Below are 16,565 nucleotides of genomic sequence, written 5' to 3' on the forward strand. Positions count from 1 at the left end.
TTTTAGTTTCTGGCTTAAGGATGGAAGGTTGGAAATACTGCCTGGCTAGCTATCTACCCATGTATATATCTGGACTTCCAGTATCAAATCCCCTTTACTGCTGGGCATAGTTTCTCACTCCTGTAATCCCAACACTTTGGGAGGCTGAGGTGGGAGGATCACTTGAGACCGGGAATTTGAGACCAGCCTGAGCAACGTAGGGAGACTTTGTCTCTACAAAAAGACCCCCCCAAAAAAAACAAAATTACTCTTGCGTGGTGGCACATGCCTGTAGTCCCAGCTACTTTCCAGAGGTTGAGGTGGGAGGATCACTTGATCCTAGGAGGTTGAAGCTGCAGTGAGCTATGATCGCACTACTGCAGTCCAGCCTAGGTGACAGAGTGAGACTGTCACAAACAAAACAAAAGATCTTTAAGGTAAGATGTTAGTAGATACGCTCTTTTTTTTTCCATCAAGTATACTTTTTTGTGTATGTGTTAAGATTGCTAGAGTTGAAAATACAGATAAGGCAAACATGCTTTTTAAATTTTCTTTCAGACCTGAGAAGTTAGATGTTGAAACAGTTATGAGTATTGATCATCTGAAACAGAAAATCCCTCCAGCACTGTTTTATAAGGAAACATACTTAGGTCCAAATGAAGGTAAGGTAATTTAATTTTATTGAAATGCATTAGAAGTAGACTTGATTTGGATATTTACTATGTATTTTTCTTATGTCAGTTTTGAAGAATGGAATGTATTGCAGCCTTTATGAAGTTGTAGAAAAGACAAGAATTGGAAGTAACATGGAGAGTTTACTGCAAAAACTAGACAGAGAAAAACTTGTGAGTGAAAGGTTTTTTGATGTTTCTCATTCTTTCTTACAAATATGCATATTCATGTATGATCATATTAGTGTTTCAGTTTATTTTTGCCTCTGAAAGTACCATGAGGTGTCTGTCTGTTGCTACTGTTTAATTAACAGTGTTTTACTGTGGCTTCTGGTATTCTTTTCTTTGGGCCATGGTGTCAGAGCTTATGCAAACCAGTCTCTCCCATGGAATATCTTTTTTTTGAGACAGTCTCGCTGTCTCACCAGGCTGGAGTACATGGGGTGATCTCAGCTCACTGTAATCTCTGCCTTCCTGGGTTCAAGCAATTCTCCTGCCTCAGTCTCCCGAGTAGCTGGGATTACAGGTGCACGTCACCACACCCAGCTAATTTTTGTATTTTTGGTAAAGACGGGGTTTCACCGTGTTGTCCAGGATGGTCTCAATCTCCTGACCTCGTGATCTGCCCGCCTTAGCCTCCCAAAGTGCTGGAATTACTGGCGTGAGCCACCGTGTCTGGCCCCCATGGAATGTCTACTTTGTGATTAAGAATGTGATTATCAGGCCGGGCGCGGTGGCTCATGCCTGTAATCCCAGCACTTTGGGAGGCCGAGGCGGGCAGATCACGAGATCAGGAGATCGAGACCATCCTGAACAACATGGAGAAACCCTGTCTCTACTAAAAATACAAAATTATCTCGGTGTGATGTAGTTTCAGCTACTCAGGAGGCTGAGGCAGGAGAATCACTTGAACCCAGGTGGCAACGGTTGTGGTGAGCCGAGGTCGCCGCCATTGCACTCCAGACTGGGCGACTGAAACTCCATCTCAAGAAGAAGGAATGTGATCATCACCATATATTTTTTGAGTATCATTTTCTTACGCAGGGTATATAATATAGTTCAGTAAAGAAAGAGACAGAGTTTCTGTTTTCTCCTGTTATAGAGTGATAGAGTTATTCAGATAGCTGTGGTTTGTTCCAGTAGAGACAGGGGCATATTTGAAAATCCAAGAAAAACAAACACGGTGAGGTTGAAGAGATAAATGAACACTAGAGTAGTTGGGGGAAAGTAGTAGGGACCTGTGTCATACAGCGTCATTCAGGCAGTGTTCAAGTGTTTGGAAATTTGGATTTGATCCTAAGAGCAGCAGATTTTGAAGGCTTTTCAAGGGTGTGCATTGAAACTTTGAAAGTGTATGCAACATAAGATCTGTTTTGAATAATTACGTTAATTACTCTGTAGAGAACAAATTGGAGAGGGGAGAGATGAGATAGAAACTATTAGATTAGAAGGTGATGGTGGGTTGGATAAGAAAGATAATGATATAAAAAGAGACTGATTTATGGGATATTTTTGAGGTAGGGTCCAATTTTAATACTGAAGTGTATCTAGTTTGAGGAGAGGGATTGGGTCAAACATCAGATTGTGATGGGTTGAGCAGTGAGTGGAAAATGAATGTGATGCCAATATGTGTGGTTTAGCTGAAGGTGAGGAGGTGGTTGTAGAGAATGGAAGTGGCTGTTACAAGGTTTCTGTCTTGCTAAATGTTGTTCGAAAGTTCCAGGAAAGAGGGATACAACTTTTTTGCACAGGTGTGCCATTTAATACAAGTTTTAGGACAGTTGACTTTTTACTTCTCACTTTGTTGAGCCTCAGTTTCCAGGTAGTCGAATGGCAGTCAAATATCTTTGAGTTTCAGAACCTGCAGCTTCATGTTTAATGGCTATGTCGAATTTAATTATTTTCATGTATATGTGCTTTATCAGTCTCTTGTTTATAAATGGGATAGTCAGATTGCACATAAAACTTACAGGCAGAGTTATAAAACTCTTACGAGTCTGACTTACAGGCTAGAAACCTGTCAATTAAATGTCCTAGAATGAAAACACACACACACACTCTCTCTCTTTCTCTCTCTCTCTTTCACTGTCTTTTTTTTTTTTTTTTTTTGAGACAGAGTCTGCCTCTGTCACCCAGACTGGAATGCAGTGGTGCAATCTCAGCTCACTGCAACCTCCACCTTCCGGGTTCAAACGATTCTCCTGCCTCAGCTTCTTCAGTAGCTGGAATTAGAGGCATGCGCCGTGACACCCAGCTAATTTTTGTATTTTTAGTAGAGATGGGGTTTTATGTTGCCCAGGCTGGTCTCAAACTCCTGACTGACCTCAAGTGATCCACCCGCCTCGGCCTCTCAAAGTGTTGGGTGAGCCACCGTATCTGGCCCTTTCTTCTTACTTTCTCACTGCATGTGAACATAATTTTATGTTTATATTACATTGCTTGTTTTCCTCTGAAAGCCTGACTACAATGCAAGCATTCCTCATGATCAAAATCTCTTCAGATCCCGAGTTCAGAAAATGAAAGTTGAGATAGTAGGTTTGGATATGGAGAGATACCAAGTTATTCAAATCTATTTGGTTCTTGTGTTTCAGAGAGTGACTTGAGAATTCGGACAATGAGGGGTTTATCAGAAAATTACAGTATCTTTTCAGTTACCGATAGTGAGGATCAGGAGAGAAAAGATGGCATTTCGTTCCTCACCTGACCAAGTATTACATTATGTTCATGGAATACTGGGTCTTTTCTAGAATCAAGAAGTAAAGTAAAATCCTAGATCTTAAAGGTTGCTAGCATTCCACAAGGATACACTCCCAGAATCTAATGTACCTAGGAATTTTGTGTAGCTATCCCTTTTCCAGCAGGCCTCACTGGGATTATTCCAGCTATAGCTCCTTTATTCATAGTTCTCTTGATAATGAGCAGTGCATTGAGGAATACTGATATTTTAAATTTTGTCCAGGATATGCACACAAGGTTTTCTGAATCGGAGACAGATTTTGTGAATACCCCACAGTGAGTAAAAATGTATTGGCGCTCCTTTGCCCTAGTCCTTGACTCCCTAGGGCATGCAGGCCTAAGCCGCTTGTCCTGAGTAACTGCATACTTCATAGGTAAGAGATGGGCACAAATACTTTCTCTTTGCTTATAAAGGGGGAAGAGACAGCTCTTCCCTCCTATGCTGAATGTGTCTCTTTGAAATGTTACGAATATTAACAACTCTTTGGTATATAAATAAAATCTCTTCAGGAGCCATTTGTTTAGCCCTCTTGGACCAAGAGATATTTCCAAATTCCTGGGAACTCATTCCGTACTGAAATGTAAATACCTAGGGAGATCTCCATAGTCTTCTTGGCACCTCTGGACTTAACCTAGGAACCTCTCTTTGCTGTAATCTCTTAATCTACCCCACTTGATGCTGTCAGGTAGATAAAATAAGTTTTATTATTGGGGAGCAGAGCAATTAACTAGATAAATGGCTACAGATCTAAATCTTAAGGTATGCGAAGAGTAAAATATTTGGGGGGATATGAAATTAAACATTCCCTTATCTTTATATCATACACATTTTTGTATATTAGAAGGCTAGGACTTTTTGCAGTAGTGCTTAGAAATCCAGGGAAGTTTTTTCACCCAGGGAGACGATAAACGAAGTAAGATTATATTGACTTTATTTTTTTGGGGGATGGAGCACTGGAGTGCAGTGGTGTGGTCTCGGCGCACTGCACTCTCCGCTTCCTGAGTTCAAATGATTCCCCTGCCTCAGACTGGCGCCCGCCACCATGCTCGGCTAATTTTTGTATTCTTAGTAGAAATGGGGTTTCACCATGTAGGCCCGGCTGGTCTTGACCTTGTCATCTGCCTACCGTAGCCTTTGAAAGTGTTGGTATTACAGGCTTGAGCCACCGTGCCTGGCCATCTTGTCCTTTCTTTAGTGTATTTTTTATTTTTGCCGGGGTTTTGCTCTTGTTGCCCAAGGTCCGATCTCAGCTCACTGCAACCTCTGCCCCCTGGGTTCAAGCAATTCTTCTGCCTCAGCCTCCTGAGTAGCTGGGATTACAGGCATGTGCCACCACACCTGGCTAATTGTGTATTTTTAGTTGAGATGGGACGTTCTCTATGTTGGTCAGGCTGGTCTCGAACTCCTGACCTCATGTTCTGCCCACCTCGGCCTCCTGAAGTGCTGGGATTACAGGTTTGAGCCACTGCACCCGGCCTAGTGTATTCTTTTAATAGAGTTTTAGAATTTTCTGGATACGAGTCTTGCTCATTTTTTGTTAGATTTATCTCCAGCTGTCTTACATTTTTTGATGCCTTTGTAAATAGTATTTTCTTTCTTCTTTTTGCGGGCCAGGGGACAGAGTCTCACTCTGTCACCCAGGCTGGAATGCAGTGGTGTGATCTCAGCTCACTGCAACCTCTGCCTCCCGGGTTCAAGGAATTCTTCTGCCTCAGCCTCCCAAGTACCTGGGACTACAGGTGTGCACCATCGTACCTGGCTAATTTTTTTTGTATTTTTTGTAGAGATGGGGTTTTGCCATTTTGGCCAGGCTGGTCTCGAACTCTTGACCTCCAGTGATATGCCTGCCTCAACCTCCCAAAGTGCTGGGATTACAGGTGTGAGCCACCACGCCTGGCCTGTGAATAGTATTTTCCATGTTAGTACATTTTCTGTTTCTTGTATATGTAATTGATATTTACATATTGATTTAATGCAGATCATTGTGAAATTTGAATAACGTGTTCATTTTTATACATTTTTGGGGGTTTCTATATAGAATTCATTATCTGGAAGGTAGATTTGTTTTATTTTATTCCTCTCATCTTTATAGCAGTCCCCCATTATCCTTGGTTTTGCTTCCTGTAGTTTCAGTTACCTGTGGTCAGCTGTTGTCTGAAAATACTATATGGAAAGTTCCAGAAATAATTCATAAGTATTAAATTAGTTTTCAGTAGTAGCCTAATGCTGCATCACAATGTCTGTGTCATCAGCCTCACTTCCATCTCATCACATAGGCATTTCATCATCTCACATCATCATAAGAAGGGTGAGTACAGTACAATAAGATTTTGAGAGAGAGACCACATTATGTAATTCTTATTATATATTGTTACAGTTACTCTATTTTTTTGGTAGGGGGACAGTATCTCATTCTGTTGCTCAGGCTGGAGTACAGTGGTGTGATGTGATCATAGCTACTGCAGCCTTGAACTCCTAGTCATAAGTGATTCTCCCACCTCAGCCTCCCGGGTAGCTGGGCTGTAGGTGTATACCACCATGCCCAGCTAGTTTTTAAAATTTATCTATTTTTTAAAATTTTTGTTAGAGAATGAGGTCTTACTATGTTGCCCAGGCTTGTCTCAAACTCCTGGCCTTAAGCAACCCTCATGCCTCAACCTCCCAAAGTGCTGGTATTATAGGCATGAGCCACCATGCCCAGCCTGTTCTATTTTATTATTAATTATTGTTGTTAGTCTTTTAGTATGCCTAATTTAAAAGTTAAACTTTATTATAGGTATGTATACATAGGAAAAAACAGGGTTTGTTACTGTCTGTGGTTTCAGACATTCACTGGGGGTCTCGTAACATACCCTCTGCAGATAAGAGGGAACTACTATATATTGTTTCTTTTCCATGTTAATGTGCAGTCTAGGATTTGTAGTAAGAAGCTGAATAAATGGTGATTGTGGGCATTCTTGCCTTCTTGATTTAAAGAAAAAAAATTCTTATAACATTTTACCATTAAGTAGGAAGTTCCCAGTAGTTTTTTATGTTGTAAACATTTCTTCTTTATTTTTTTAACCATGAGTGGATTTTGAATTTTAGCAGATGGTTTTTGTTTTGGGTCGGGGGTTGGATTTATCAAGCTGGTCACACAGTATTTTAGGGTTCTGCAGAGAAACAGAACCAATAGTGTATGGTAGGGGGGTATGTAAAAAGAGATTTATTGTAAATCATTGGCTCACACATTTATGGAGGCTGACGTGTCCCAAGATCATATCTTCAGTTAGCAAGCTGGAGACCCAGGAGAACCAGTGGTTTAGTTTCAGTCTGAGTATGCAGATGTGAGAACCAGGACTGCCAATGGTATAGTTCTAAGGCTGGCAGGCTCAAGAGTCAGGAAGAGCCAATGTTTCAGTTCAAGTCTGAAGGCAGGAAACAGTTGATTTCCCAACTTGGAAGACAGACAGGAGGAATTCTCTTGTTGTGGGGCTTAGGGTTTGCCTTTTGTTCTATTTAGGCCTTCAGCTGATTGGATATGGCCAACCTACATTAGGGAGGTTGGCCTGCTTTACTCAGTCTATTGATTGTAAACTCATCTGAAAATAACTTGACAGGAACACCCAGAAAAATATTTGATCAAATACCTGGGCACTACATGACCAAATCAAGTTGACATAAAAAATTAACCATCACACATGGTATTTATTCTGTAGACCTACTAAGGTGAGTTATATTTATAGTTTTCCAATATTAAACTACCCCTGCATTGCTTATATAAAAACTACCACCCTACCCCCGCCACAGCTTTTAAAGTAAATTGTGGGGTTTTGCTTTTGTTTAGGAATTTTGTATCTGTGATGATAAATGAGATTGACCTGCAATTTTCCTTTCTTATACCATCTCTGTCTTCTTCTTGTTGTTTTTTTTTTTTTTTTGAAGACAGAGTTTCACTCTTGTCCTCCAGGCCTGAGTGCAGTGGCACAATCTCAGCTCACTGCAACCTCTGCCTCCTGGGTTCAAGGAATTCTGCCTCAGCCTCCCAAGTAGCTGGGATTACAGACATGTACCATGGCACCTGGCTACTTTTTGTATTTTTAGTAGAGACGGTGTTTCATCATGTTGCCTAGGTTGGTCTCAAACTCCTGGGCTCAAGTGATCTGCCTGCCTCGGCCTCTCACAGTGCTGAGATTACCGGGGTGAGTCACCAAGCCTGGCCAACTTTTACTTTTTTGAGATTTATTTTGCTATTTCTGTCTTAAGTCAGAAAAATAGTAAATACTCAGTTGTAAGTACTGCTTTAATTGCATTTCACGTTTTAATGTGCAGTATTTTCATTATTCATTTCTGAGAAATTTTTACTTTTTAGTTTCCAATTTTTTTTTTTAGACTTTGATGTATGATGTAGAGGTACGTGTATAGGGAAACATAGATACTTTCATCTTTTTTTATTTCTAATTTAATTGCATTGTAATCAACAATGGTGGTGATTATTTGAAATTTGTTGAGACTTTAAGATCTAGGTAGTTAATTTTTGTACATGCTCCTTCTGTGTTTGAGTTCTGTGTTTGAAAAAAATGTATAACCTATAATTGTTGGGTGCTGGGTACACAATTCTGGGTTGACAGCTATTTTCTTGCACTTTGACTATGCTGCAGTGTCTTCTGGCTTCTGTTTTTATTTAGGGGTTAGCTCTCAGTCTAATTGTTGCTTTGTAGGTCCCCTGCCACCCCCTGGCTACTTTTTAAACCTTTTTTTTGGTCTTTGATGTTTAGCAGTTACAGTATCTAGGTGTAGATTTCTATTTATCCACCTTGGTATATATTTTCCTTTCATACCTGTGGATTTACATCTTTTTTTCTGGAAAATTAGTTACCTCTTTTATTGTACTTCTCCCTCGTTTTCATTAGCCTGCCTTTTTTTTTTTTTTTTTTTTTTTTTTTTTTCATTTTTGAGACGGAGTCTCACTGTGTTGTCCAGACTGGTGTTCTGTGGCATAATCGTGGCTCACTCCAACCTCCACCTCCTGGGTTCAAGCAGTTCTCCTGTTTCAGCCTCCCGAGTAGCTGGGATTATAGGTGTGTGCCACCACGCCTGGCTAATTTTTGTATATTTAGTAGAGACAGGGTTTCGCCATGTTGGCCAGTGGTCTCTAATGCCTGACCTCAGGTGATCCACTGGCCTTGGCCTCCCAAAGTGCTGGGATTACAGGCGTGAGCCACCGCACCCGGCCTGGCCTGCCTTTTTAGGACTCTGAAGAGGCATATTTTCCATGTCTGTTAACCTCGTCTTACGTTTTCCATCTATTTGTTTCTCTGTACTGCATTCTAATTAACTTCATCGTAACTGTTTTCTAATTTAAAAATCATATATTTAGCTATGTCTCATTTGTTGCTTTATTTATTGTGTTTCTAATTTCACAGCGCATGTTTTTTATTTTTAAAAGTTATATTTGAATTTTTTTGGATCTGCCTGGTTATTTCATAGCAAGTTCTTGTTAATTCTTTCAGAAGTATTTAGTGAGTACCTATTATATGCCAGGCAGAGTTCTAGGAGGTGCATATTATATTCTGGTATTCTTTGCTAGTATTTTTTTAAGTGAAATAAAACTCACGTAACATAAAATTAACCATTTTAGCCTTTTTTTTTTTTTTTAAAATGGGCAGGATCTTGCTTTGTCATCCAGGCTGGAGTGCAGTGGTGCGGTCCTGGCTTACTGCACCCTTGACTTTCTGGGGTCCGGTGATCCTCTTACCTCATCCTTCTGGGTAGCCGGGGCTAAAGGTACATACCGTCACACCTGCCTAATTTTTGTATGTTTTGTAGAGACAGGGTTTTGCCATATTGCCTGGGCTGTTCTTGAACTTGGCCTCCCAAAGTGCTGGGATTACAGGTGTGCACCACCGTGCCCAGCCATTTTAGCCATTTTAAAGTATATAATTCCATGGTTTTTCTAGTGGATTCACACTGTTGTGCAACTATCAACACTATCTAATTCCTGAACATTTTCATCTCAGAATTCACTGTACATTCCCCCTTCCCAATCCCTGACAGCCATTAGTCTACTTCTGTCTCTATGGATTTATCTGCTCTGGATATTTTATATAAATAGAATCAAACAATATGTGGCCTTCAGTGCCTGCCTGGCTTCTTTCACTGAGCGTAATTTTCAAGGCTCATTGATGTTGTAGCATATATCAGAACTTCATTCTGTTTTATGGCCCAGTATTCTTTCATTGTATAGATAATACCACATTTTGTTTGTTCTTTTATCAGTTATTTCCATTTCTTGGCTGCTGTGAATAATGGTGTTAGGAACATTAGTGTAAACATTTTTGTGTGAAAATGTTTTTAATTCTTCCAATTATTTTATGTCTTTAAACATTTTATAGTGGATTATTTTACATTTTGCATCTGATAATTCCAATTTTTGATGCCTTTGAGTGTTTGAATCTTTTTTTTTTCCTGCTCAATCTTACTTTAGTATAGCTTATTTCCTTCTAAGCTTTTTTTTTTTTTTTGAGATAGGACTTACTCTGTTGCCTAGGCTGAAATGCTAAAGCGTGTGGCACAATCACAGCTTCACAGCTTGAACTCCTCCCACCTTAGCTTTCCAAGTAGCCAGGACTATAGGCACATGATGCCACACATGGCTACTTTAAAAATTTTTTTTTGTAGAGATGGGGGCTTACTGTGTTGCCCAGGTTGGTCTTGAACTCCTGGCTTCAAGCAGTCCTCCCACTTCAGCTTCCGAAAGTGCTGAGATTACAGGCATGAACCACTGTGCCTGGCCCATTGTACATGTGGTTTATACTAACTCTTTTTTTGTGGGGGTTGGGGAGTGCCATAGTACCTTTAATGTTATCTGGAAATTTAAAATAGTAGAATCAACTAGCTAAAAATCCCACAGATTGGATTAATACTTTTTTTTTTTTTTAAAGAATAACCAAACAGTTAAAATAGAGGCAACAGGAGCACAATTTCCAGGATTTTTCTTTTCTGCAGAACTGAATGGATTTCTTTGGGCTGAAGATACAGATATAACTGCTGAAGGCCTCTGTCTGCCTTAGTGTTATTTCTGATTATAGATTGCCTATACTCCATGGATTTTTAGAAACATTGGGACCCCTTAAGTACAGGAATCTTTAGGTTACTAGTAGTGGAATTTATAAAACCTAGTATTTGGAGTGAGTGAGAGGTTAAAGGCATCTAATTGGTTTTTGTCAGTGAGCACAAAACATGAAAATCTTACTTGTGCTTCCTAACTTTTTATTTCATCAACTAGGAGTTTGGGCAAAATATTAAAAGAAGTATATTATCTAAAATATTTTAAATAAAAGTATTTGTGTCTGAAACAAATTTTTCAGGTACATTGTCCACTTGTAATATACTCTAAGAGACTTAGCGTGGCTATAAATGGTAGCCATAAGACGCAGTTAAATGTCTTGCAGAGCCAATACTATATGTCAGCAGTATGATGTAACTTGGCCTGAGGATTTTTTAACCTTGGCCCTGGGATTTTTAGGAAACAAGGCCACCTCAGCACAGATGTAACTATTAGAAACCTTACAACAAAGTTTGCCCTTACAAGAATATTTAAACTTCCTTTATAAAAGAAAGACCTGGTAACTGACCCTCACAGAATATAGGCAGTAAAAATGGGGAAAGATGCCCCAAAGTTTAGAGTGATCTTCAGATGGAGACCTTCCTAGTCATTTGGTCATGTGACCCCCTGACTGTATCTGGCCCATGCCACCAGCCTGCTTCCACTAAAATAAACTCTTTGAGCAACAGGTGTCTATGACTGATTTTGGGCACGGATTGAACTGAAGGAGAAGTTGACCCTGGAGAAGGTGATCAACTAAGACTACCTGAAACCCCCCAAACACAATACCACTTTACTTTTGAGTGTTCAGTGTTCTTATTAAATGTGAATTAGTAGCACAGTTACTTTTTGTCCTCTGAATTATTAGTTTTTATACAGACATTGTTTACTGGAATTGTTTTAGTAGGAATTTAGGTAATACAAGTTTTCTTTCAGAGCTCAGGTATCCTTTTGTGTTCAGTTGCCTTGCTCAGTTTCTCATTTACCCAAAACATTGTGAACTATTGCAGTAGCCCCTGAAATGAATTCTTTGCATTAGATTGTTTTTCTGCCGCCTCCTGCACAGTGCTGTCAAGTCTTTTTTGTTATTGTTGTTTTAAGGAAACACTAGCTCAAAGGCGTATGCTCTGAAGGACATTCTTGGCCAACCTGGCTTCTGGTCTTTTTACAGCTAACCTATGATCTTTCATTCCAGACTTGTCTTACACATTTATCCTAGTCTGTCCTCACCCTCTTGCCAGTGATAAATAACTGTGATGTTTGTAAACTGTCCATTATAACTCACCTTTGCTCATAGTGTTGCCTCTACTGAAATGTCCTTCCCACAATCTCAGGCTCTTGTCAGTGTACCCATCCTTCAAAATCTACTTTTGATACACTTTCAGTAAACCTTTCTTGACCATCTTTTACTACTGTAAACAAACTGTATTTTTCTATTTCTGTTATTTTGTAAATCTCTTAGGGAACTTTTCTGTCTTATGTAGTTACTGGTATTTCTTGTGTTACTCTTTCTACCTAATTATAAACTTCTTGTGATCAAGGATCCTTGTGTTGCTTGTATTTGGTTATCTCTGGGCAAATTGCCTTATATGTGAAAGTGTTCATGTAATATGTGTGCAATTCGATTATGGAAACACATTGGGTTTGCGATTAGTCTGAACTCTTGCAACGCAGTGTTTCAAAGCATGTTTTATATCTAGCATCTAGCACATTACTTTGGCCACTAATAAACATATCTTTTGAATTGATGACGAAAATATTTGAAGTCTTTAGTTTGGTCCATCCTTATATTTTAGCTTCAGGGAAAAATTAATGTGGTTTTGCAGTTAGGGGAGTTCTTTCAGTAACATTTTCTCATTAATGTTATGAAAACCAAGGAATTTTTATTTGATTGGAATCCTGTTAGTAGAGTTGGTAGAAAGAGTTAATTCATTAGCAATATTTTTTTCTTAAAAGATGATTAAGAACTCTTTTTCTTTACAATTAGTAGAAAATGCTGTGTGTCTGCCTTATGGTGAATAATAATAAAGCAGATACAACTTCTTCCTTCCCCTCAAAATACAGGTTCTTGTTAAACCTTTGGGAGACCGAGGATACCTTTTTCTTCTCTCCCCTTATCAGATGGTTCCTCCATATGGTAGGTGGTCTCTCTTTAATTTTTACAATTCTTTCTTAACTTTTTAGTTAAAACACATTGCTAATGAGTTTGGCTTCTGTTTTTTAGAATATCAGACTGCCAAGTCTCGAGTCCTACATGCTTTGTTTCTATTTCAAGAACCTAGAAGCATAGTTACTTGTAAGTTCTTTGAATATCTAAATCTAGTTACTTATAGATACTTAACATTTCATTGAAATTTTCCAGATAACTCACTAAACATTTTGCCTTTCTTACATCATGTTTCAGGAAATACTGGTGGTTAAGAGGTAATTAGCAATATAAGACACAAATTATATGACTTTTTTTTTTTTTTTTTTTTGAGACAGAGTTTTGCTCTTGTTGCCCAGGCTGGAGTGTAGTGGCGTGATCTCAGCTCACTGCAACCTACGCCTCCCGGATTCAAGTGATTCTCCTGCCTCAGCCTCCTGAGTAGCTGGGATTACAGGGCATCCACCACCATGCCTGGCGAATTTTTTGTATTTTTAGTAGAGACGGGGTTTCACCATGTTGGCCAGGCTGGTCTCGAACTCCTGACCTCAAGTGATCCACCTGCCTCGGTCTCCCAGAGTGCTGGGATTACAGGTGTGAGTCACTGTGCCTGGGCCACGATTTTTTTTTTTTAACTGTGAGAAATTAATTTGTGTATATCAGTGCTCTCATAAAGCTTGATTATAATTGTTATAGTACTGTAGCTTAGTTATGAGGGTTACTTATTTATTTATTTTAGATATAGGGTCTCACTCTGTTGCCCAGGCAGCGGTGTGATCATGGCTCACTACATACAGCCTTGCCCTCCCTTCTAGGCTCAAGCAGTCCTTCTGCCTCAGCCTCGAGTAGCTTGGGATTACAGGCGTGTGCCAGCACACCTAGCTAAATTAAATTTTTTTTTTTTTTTTTTTTTCCTTTAGAAGCAGGATCTCACTATGTTATCCAGGTTGTTCTTGAACTCCTGGCCTGAAGCGATCCAACTATCTCAACCTCCCAAGCTTTTGGAATTACAGGCATGAGCCCTGTGCCCAGTCTGTGAGGGTTTTGTATGATTATTTTTTAGCTTAGTTTAATTTTGCATTCAAATTTTAGTAACTCTAAAGCATAATTTGCCAGGATAAATATTAGACCATTCAAAATTAATAAGAATTTTTGGCGCTGATACAAGACAAGATTTGTTAACCACTTTTTCTAAGAATGAACATTAATACTATGTATTAAGATAAAGTTCCCACTAATGGTTTTATTTCACTGTTGGATTAAGGATGAGTTTCTCAATTGTGGCTACTCAGCATCTGCATATCTGTTCATGTGAAGTTATGTGAAGTTAGTTACTACTTTATACGAGGAAGGGATGACATGCAGGACTGTTTTGCTTGGAGCCTCAGATCTTTTTCTGTCTCTATTTCTTCTTACATGTTGCTTGCCACTATTTGAATTTCCTGGGGGCAGTAGGAAGTGAAATCTTCAATGAGTGGGTGATTTTTTCTTTAAAAATGTGTTCTGCTCTTTCGTTTGTTTTAGTTTCTTACTGGCCTATTACAGGTTCCTGGACTTTTAACAAGCATGCTATTCATATATTTACTATATTGTATGTATATACTAGGGTACATACTTGTCTGGTTCAGCATTAATGTATAAATGTTTTTACACTTCTTTGGCAATATTTAGATCTGTATTTGATTAGTTTCTTGATTGCTAACATGGTTTGCTTTTTTTTGTTTGTTTTATTTACAGCACAAAAAGGTTCAACCAATGCAGCACCAAAGGAGAGGCATGAGAGCATGCCAGATGTATTAAAAATAGCTCAGTTTTTACAATTTTCTTTGATTCAGTGTCGAAAGGAATTTAAAAATATAAGCACTATAAATTTTCATTCTGTTGTTGAAAAGTATGTAAGTGAATTTTTTAAGCGAGGTTTTGGTTCAGGTAAACGAGAGTTTATTATGTTTCCATATGATTCACGATTAGATGATAAAAAGTTCTTATACTCAGCTCCCAGAAATAAATCCCATATTGATACTTGTTTGCATGCCTATATTTTTCGGCCTGAAGTGTATCAGTTACCTATTTGTAAATTAAAAGAACTATTTGAAGAAAATAGAAAACTTCAACAGTTTAGTCCACTTTCAGATTATGAAGGTCAAGAAGAAGAAGTGAATGGTACAAAAATGAAATTTGGAAAACGAAATAACTCAAGGGGTGAAACCATTATATCTGGAAAGCAAAGATCATCTCATTCTTTGGATTATGATAAGGATAGAGTCAAAGAATTGATTAATTTAATTCAGTGTAGGAAAAAGAATGTGGGTGGGGACTCAGACACCGAAGATATGAGAAGCAAAACTGTCTTGAAGAGGAAGCTTGAGGATCTACCTGAAAATATGAGAAAGCTCGCCAAAACCAGTAATTTATCAGAAAATTGCCATCTGTATGAAGGTAAAATATCAGATTGCTCTTATAATAACAACCAAAAATAAAGTAGTTCTGTTCTTTCCTGTAGTAGAGGGGCATATAAATTAAAGCCTGAGGGCCAAATTCAGCCTGTCCACTATATTTTTAAAGAAAGTTGTATTTGAATACAGCCATATGTATGTAGCTGCTTTCATGCTGTAATGGCAGAGTTGGCATTGGCACTGAGACTGTATGGCCCACAAAGCCTAAAATATTTGCTACCTGGCCCAGTACAGGAAACACTTTACAATTCCTACACTGGAACATCAGATTTCTAAATTGTTTGGTGTATGTTAACATGACATAATAATACTAATCAGAACTCTTGTCCTTTTATATTCCTTAATTTGTATTTTTTAATGGTTATTATTATTATTTTTTGAGACGGAGTCTCGTTCTCTCACCCAGGCTGGAGTGGAGTGTAGTGGCACGATCTTGGCTTACCGTAAGCTCCACCTCCCAGGTTCACGCCATTCTCCTGCCTCAGCCTTCCGAGTAGCTGGGACTACAGGCGCCCGCCGCCAAGCCCGGCTAATTTTTTGTATTTTTAGTAGAGACGGGGTTTCACCATGTCATCCAGGATGGTCTCCATCTCCTGACCTCGTGATCCACCCGCCTCGGCCTCCCAAAGTGTTGGGATTATAGGCGTGAGCCACCAGGCCTGGCCATATTCCTTTATTTTTATAGTTGAAGAAGTATAGTATTAGAATATTAGTATCTTTTAGGCTGTTGCATAATGAAAAGGAACCTTCTGAATTTGAAAATAAAATATGCATACACGTATTCTTTTATACCCCAAGAATCTAGGAATATCTTTGGGTTTTTCTTTTTTTGTTGTTCTTTTTTCCTTTGTTTTGTTTTGGTTGACAGAAAAAGATAAGACAGTAAGGTGCTTGTTTTAAGTGTGTTTGTTTCAATATTGCAAGTCAGCTAAAACACTTTTATCTGGATTTTTAAGATCTTAACACTACTAGTTCATAAGCACGAAATGAGTTCTTTTGCATTCAGAGAAAGTTGACCTAACAATCCACATTTCCTGCTGCTGTTGCTCCTCTGAGTGATTATGGCAGAACTGAGTATTCTTAGGTTTTTTATTAAGCAACTTGTCTTTTCAAATTCAGTGTGTCTTAGTCTAGGTTAGTCAGATCAGTGTCTTTTCACACTTTTGCTCTTAGCAATCTGTATTTGTATCCTCACTTTTCACTTTCTTGCTCTCTTTATTTATTTGTTTTTGCGACAAAGTCTCACTCCATCACCCAGGCTGTAGTGCAGTGGCTCCATCTTGGTTCACTGCAACCTCTGCCTACCTGGTTCAAATGATTCTCATGTCTGAGCTTTCCTAGTAGCTGGAATTACAGGCACACATCACTGTGCCTGGCTACTTTTTGTATCTTTAGTAGAGACGGGGTTTTGCCATATGGGCCAGGCTGGTCTTGAGCTCCTGACACCAAGTGATCCGCCTGCCTTGGCCTCCCAAAGTATTGGGATTAC

General features: G+C 39.0%; 1 protein-coding gene and 1 long non-coding RNA gene across 10 annotated transcripts in view; both read left to right on the forward strand.

Annotated features, from left to right (window-relative positions):
* Positions 1-16,565, forward strand: part of TASOR (transcription activation suppressor) — a 63,682-nt gene that overhangs the window by 22,125 nt on the left and 24,992 nt on the right. For all 9 annotated transcript variants that reach the window (XM_007984657.3, XM_007984653.3, XM_038003774.2 and 6 more), the window contains exons 10-14: positions 538-641; positions 721-824; positions 12,539-12,611; positions 12,699-12,770; positions 14,358-15,059. In XM_007984657.3, coding sequence (XP_007982848.2) covers positions 538-641; positions 721-824; positions 12,539-12,611; positions 12,699-12,770; positions 14,358-15,059 — 1,055 coding nt within the window. The remainder of the gene's footprint in view (positions 1-537; positions 642-720; positions 825-12,538; positions 12,612-12,698; positions 12,771-14,357; positions 15,060-16,565) is intronic.
* On the forward strand, positions 832-10,323 carry LOC140709848 (uncharacterized). Its single transcript, XR_012090617.1, has 2 exons — positions 832-7,095; positions 9,036-10,323. It is a non-coding gene; the product is annotated as an uncharacterized lncRNA (long non-coding RNA).

The sequence above is a fragment of the Chlorocebus sabaeus genome, chromosome 22, assembly GCF_047675955.1.
Source record: "Chlorocebus sabaeus isolate Y175 chromosome 22, mChlSab1.0.hap1, whole genome shotgun sequence".
Lineage (NCBI taxonomy): Eukaryota > Metazoa > Chordata > Mammalia > Primates > Cercopithecidae > Chlorocebus > Chlorocebus sabaeus.